General features: G+C 34.6%; 2 protein-coding genes across 3 annotated transcripts in view; one reads left to right on the top strand and one right to left on the bottom strand.

Moving 5' to 3' along the window:
• The first annotated feature begins 400 nt into the window (after window positions 1-400).
• LOC119598923 lies at window positions 401-2,630 on the top strand. Its single transcript, XM_037948637.1, has 6 exons — window positions 401-420; window positions 969-1,058; window positions 1,431-1,532; window positions 1,743-1,891; window positions 2,083-2,223; window positions 2,395-2,630. Exons 2-6 carry the CDS (start codon window positions 989-991, stop codon window positions 2,473-2,475), a joined length of 543 nt encoding a protein of 180 aa, XP_037804565.1. The 5' UTR covers window positions 401-420; window positions 969-988; the 3' UTR covers window positions 2,476-2,630.
• Window positions 2,631-4,591: 1,961 nt separating this feature from the next.
• The window catches only part of LOC119572280, a 10,701-nt gene continuing 9,302 nt past the window's right edge, over window positions 4,592-5,990 (bottom strand). The window contains exons 1-4 of one of the 2 annotated variants that reach the window (XM_037919298.1): window positions 5,538-5,642; window positions 5,179-5,327; window positions 4,847-4,987; window positions 4,592-4,675 (exon numbers count right to left, since the gene is read on the bottom strand). In XM_037919298.1, coding sequence (XP_037775226.1) covers window positions 4,595-4,675; window positions 4,847-4,987; window positions 5,179-5,327; window positions 5,538-5,610 — 444 coding nt within the window. In that variant the 5' untranslated portion in view covers window positions 5,611-5,642 and the 3' untranslated portion in view covers window positions 4,592-4,594. Of the gene's footprint in view, window positions 4,676-4,846; window positions 4,988-5,178; window positions 5,328-5,537; window positions 5,643-5,990 lie in introns of those variants that run through there. The other variant, XM_037919296.1, reaches the window with a different exon arrangement.

Here is a 5,990-nt window from a genome sequence, read left to right as displayed (position 1 = left end):
ATCTACGTGTGTTTCAAGCATATATATACGTTTGTGTATATCCATGTATATGTATATATTTACATAAACATAGACATATGTGTGTATGTGTGCATACAGAGAAGAGGGGGAGAGAGAGGTTGCGTGAGTTGGTAGTAGATTAAGTATACGAGTGTTGCGGCCATACTGCAAATGTTGCTGTGGACACAAGTATAGACGTGATTAGCTGAATACTTCTCAATTAGGATTCGTAAATAAGTAAGTTCTTTAATACATCCAAATATTTCAATTTTATTGACGTCACACAAACTGGCCTATGTTGCCCATCCGTAACAGCTGAGTCACCAAGATACAGCAGCAAAGACGTCACTGCTTCGTATATAAAAGCCGACTCCACATCCAGTCACCACACGACTTCATACATAAGTGTCATTATTGCATGTGAGTATCTACTGTGTGTATATATATATATGTGTGTGTGTGTGTGTGTGCATGCAAGTATGTATGTATGTGTATATGTATATATACAGGTGCGTGTGTGTGTGTATAATGTATATATAATATCGACATGTAAATATCTCTTTGTGCGTATATATATACATCCCTCAAGTATGAGTAGATAGTTGATTTTATATATATACATTATATGTCAGTATATACAATATATATATATATATATATATTATTTTATATATATATATATATATATGTATATATATATATATATAATATATACATAAATATATATATATATATATATATATATATATATATATATATATATATATAATATACTTATGAACATATATATATATAAATACATATGTGTATATATATGTATGTATGATGTGTGTGCATGTTTATACTATTTTACAGGCAGTAGATATGTACTAGATTATAGATAGATGGATATATATAGTATATATAGAGATACGTAGATGTATGGAAGAGAAACACAGAGTGTTTAACAGTAACTAACACTGTTCCAGAGTGAGTCGCCATCGTCATCATGAAGGAGCTGTTGATGCTGCTTGTGCTTGCGGCCGCCATGGTGGCGGTTCAGTCTTCCAGAAGAAGAGGTAAGTTCCCGAGAGACACTGATTTTTCAAATCCCATAGTATCTCAGGAAGTTAATTATCACTGGAAGGCAAATTGCTTCATGTAGTTTCCTGTGCAGAATTAGGATTTTTCTCCATTAACTGACTCAATAAAGAAATATATCATTCAAGCATTTACTTTGTTAAATACACGTTAACAGTTAGACCCGTAAGTAAGGTTATGATTATCATACTAATTGCTTCACGTGAAGATTGCATCAGTTAGTAAGCAACAAACAGGCTATAATATACTAAGATGTGAACTGATATTACATAATTATAACTGTAAAACTATAAAACTGAAATCAATTCCATTTGCCATGAAAAGTAAACTTGGATCATCCTCTTGAACAGGTGAATGCCACGAGCTGATACACGATGTGATGCATAAAGAAAACATGACGGAAATCATAGGAAGTTGTATGGAGGAAAATGGAATCGTCTTTAATCTAGAAGGTGAGTAATTAGCCAATGACATTTGACAAATCAGGGATAATATTAACTCTGTCACCGGAAACATGCAATGTCCATTGTTTTGGTGACTAAGCACCTGGGAGTCATCTGTGTGTAAACACAATTAATAAACTGTGGGATAAGGTTAAGTGATGCTGCATGTAAGCTAAACACTGGATTAAGTAAAAGGAAGTAAAAATGAAATACCCAAAGGGCCTGGACGCGGTCGACGACCCGGTGGCCGCAGAGGGCGTAACAGAGGAAAGAGAAGTCCTCATATGATGCGGTTCATTTCAAGTCTTTCTGAAGCAAATCAAACAGCCCTAGCCGAGTGTATCTTCGAGAAGGAAGACCTTCTCACAGTGAGTTTGCGTCGCTCTTTCTGTATCTAAACTTACACCAATGTAAAGTTTTGTTAGCAGGTCACTGTAACTAATGTACTTTTTTATTTTACCATCTGCATAGACATAAAGAACTTGATATATTCATTTACGTCACCAAAGGGTGAAACCTTACTAGTACTTCAACATATTTCTCTCTTATATATAAAAAGGATGATGGTTTGTTCGATGCGACGACGTTCACAGAAGACTTGATCGCCAAATTAGAAGAAGCAGAGCAAACTACGCAAGCAGAGGCTATGTTGACTGCCATTGAGGACGGCGTTTGTGTAGTCGAGGAGAGCGAACCTAGCGTAAGGATTCCATACTCAGCTGAAACATATAATCAACTGCCAACTATGATCTCAAACTTTTTCTTTAAAAGTTCTTCTAACTGAATGAGAATAGTTCAGTGTCGAAAATTTTATTCACAAGCATTTTAGTACCACGAAATTGTTTACACTAATCGTTCTCTTTATCCGTAGTTGATGCTGGTCTTCGATTTCATAAAGTGCCTCAAAGAGGTGTGTAAAGACGGAACTGGCCCATCATCTGAAGAAGCATAACAATAAACACGGAAACAGCAAAGCAACGGTTACCGGAAATCCTATCGATGATCCTTTCAAATTGATTACTGTAAATGCTGATTCGATTCAGAATATTTTGAATCCAGAATCTAATCTCTTTTCTATATCTCTTCCTAATAAATCCTTAGCATTCAGTAGATTATTTCTAACCTTATTTTTATGAAAGAAATCCTTGAATGTAATTTGATTGTGCATATGTCAACAGTATAACTACGACGAGGAAGTATATTCAGGAAAGCAACTGTTGCTGCCAGATTTCATAGATAATTTGACATTTATGGTAAAAAATAAATGTTATTCAAATCAATAATTCTCTCCTGGTGGACATGTATATTATTATTTCAATCGCTATATCCATTTTTTTCCTTTTCAATAACTCAAGACTGAGCTGAACTAGGTCTTTTGATTTCATTCCACTTCAACCATAATAACATTTTTGTCCTGCTCCAAGAGATTTCTTTTTAACCAAAAAATGAGAAGTTGGAAAGACTGAATAGTAAAAGGTGTTTTTGAGGAGGTAGCAAAATACGAGACATTTTATAGTATCTATCAGGATGAGTAAGTATCAACACAATATGTGGAAATGTCCTTTTTGACACTAGTAAGCATGTCTCTAAGTGTAATGAAGTCTCTGCTCTAATCTATCATGAATTCATTTAGTATTAACAATGGTGCTTCGCATGTGTGCACATATGAATGTGTTATACATTTATGTGATCTAAAAATAAACATGAATGGCCTTTTTCATAAAATTCTCAGGTTTTCACAAAACTGTTTTTTCTATATGCACCAGTGGAGGAATATATGTTTCAGGCAATGTTTATTGCTTTCTTTGTTTGTTTCTCAAAAATAATTTGACCCACGGTCCAGGACCTGTCATATAGATTTGGGTTGGCAACCAGATCCACGTACAGATTTGAAATTACTATTTAACACCAAAGGGGTATATGATAGACCTCTGTGTTGACCTTGGCTGCAATTCTGCTGTCTCTGCTTTCTAATTCAGCATAAATTTTCCGTGATTTCATTGTGATACAAGTTCCTTCAGTTCCTCAAGGAAAAATCAGATGTTAATATCGCATGTATATGCATTTTCTGTATACTGAAGTGAATGAAATAGTTAACAGTTTTGATGGAGGATCAAAGCTTTTAACGACTAAATGTTGCTAGTAAATTATAGCAGCAACAAAACAGTATTCGAATCGCATATAAATGCTCAGTAACGACTGTCTCCTGTCAGGTCTTCCTTCATATACATGTTTTTTTTCCTTCTTTCTTATTTTCACAGGAAATGAATACGGAAAATTTATCAGCTTTCAATAGTGAGGCGGTATGTGTCTAGTATTTGGTATATTTAACATACCTACCGTCATACATTCATACAAAAGAAAGATAGAGAGCTAGAGATCATTTCGAGATGCATGGAGAATTAACATTTTTTGTCTGATTCGCATAATCTTTTTCATAATTATTAATATCTTTTGAAAGGATTCGGGAAGCCACTAAAGCCACGAATTCGCATATATATATATATATATATATATATATATATATATATATATATATATATATATATATATATATATATATGCGAATTCCTGGCTTTAATGGTTTCTCGAATCCTTTCAAAAGATATTAATTATGAAAAAGATTATGCGAATCAGACAAAAAAATGTTATTCTCCATGCATCTCGAAATGATCTCTAGCTCTCTATCTTTCTTTTGTATGAATGTATGACGGTAGGTATGTTATATATATAAACATGCGAATTCGTGGCTTTAAAAATGGCTTTTCGAAATATATATATATGTATATATATATATGTCATCGTCATCATCACGACCAAGGGGCAAACGCCGACGGGGACGCATGGCTGCATCCACCCTTACATTCAAGAAGGATTTCTGTCATAAACATCAGGTTAGAAATAATCTACTGAATGCTAAGGATTTATTAGGAAGAGATGTAGAAAATAGATTAGATTTTGGATTCAAAAGATTCTGAATCGAATCAGCATTTACAGGCTCAATTATCAATTTGAAAGGATCGTCGATAGGATTTCCGGTAACCGTTGCTTTGCTCTTTCCGTGTTTATTGTTATGCTTCTTCAGATGATGAGCCAGTTCCGTCTTTACACACCTCTTTGAGGCACTTTATGAAATCGAAGACCAGCATCAACTACGGATAAAGAGAACGATTAGTGTAAACAATTTCGTTGTACTAAAATGCTTGTGAATAAAATTTTCTACACTGAGCTATTCTTATTCAGTTAGAAGAACATTTAAAGAAAAAGTTTCAGATCATAGTTGGCAGTTGATTATATGTTTCAGCTGAGTATGGAATCCTTACGTTAGGTTCGCTCTCCTCGACTACACAAACGCCGTCCTCAATGGCAGTCAACATAGCCTCTGCTTGCGTAGTTTGCTCTGCTTCTTCTAACTTGGCGATCAAGTCTTCTGTGAACGTCGTCGCATCGAACAAACCATCATCCTTTTTATATATAAGAGAGAAATATGTTGAAGTACTAGTAAGGATTCAACCTTTGGTGACGTAAATGAATATATCAAGTTCTTTATGTCTATGCAGATGGTAAAATAAAAAAGTACATTAGTTACATTAGTTTGCTAACAAAACTTTACATTGGTGTAAGTTTAGATACAGAAAGAGCGAATCAAACTCACTGTGAGAAGGTCTTCCTTCTCGAAGATACACTCGGCTAGGGCTGTTTGATTTGCTTCAGAAAGACTTGAAATGAACCGCATCATATGAGGACTTCTCTTTCCTCTGTTACGCCCTCTGCGGCCACCGGGTCGTCGACCGCGTCCAGGCCCTTTGGGTATTTCATTTTTACTTCCTTTTACTTAATCCAGTGTTTAGCTTACATGCAGCATCACTTAACCTTATTCCACAGTTTATTAATTATGTTTACACATAGATGACTCCCAGGTGCCTAGTCACCAAAACAATGGACATTGCATGTTTCCGGTGACAGAGTTAATATTATCCCTGATATGTCAAATGCCATTGGCTAATTACTCACCTTCTAGATTAAAGACGATTCCATTTTCCTCCATACAACTTCCTATGATTTCCGTCATGTTTTCTTTATGCATCACATCGTGTATCAGCTCGTGGCATTCACCTGTTCAAGAGGATGATCCAAGTTTACTTTTTATGAAAATCTTTAGCAAATGAAACTGGTTTCAGTTTTATAGTTTTACAGTAGTTTCATAAGTTATGTAATACTAGTTCACATCTTAGTTTATTATAGCTTGTTTATTTCTCACTAACTAATGTAATCTTCATGTGAATCAACTAGTATGAGAATTATAACGTTACTTACGGGTCTGTTAACGTGTAGTTAATAAAGTAAATACTTGAATGATGCCTTTCATTATTGCGTCAGTATGCGAAATTTAATTCTGACAGAAACTACATGAGAAGTAAACTTTAACTTCATGGCATGCATGAAGCCTATTGTCATGAGAGCGAC

This window comes from Penaeus monodon, chromosome 4 (genome assembly GCF_015228065.2).
Source record: "Penaeus monodon isolate SGIC_2016 chromosome 4, NSTDA_Pmon_1, whole genome shotgun sequence".
Taxonomy (NCBI): Eukaryota; Metazoa; Arthropoda; class Malacostraca; order Decapoda; family Penaeidae; genus Penaeus; species Penaeus monodon.
Note: the sequence above shows the minus strand (reverse complement) of the source record. Positions and strands in the feature narration are given on the sequence as shown.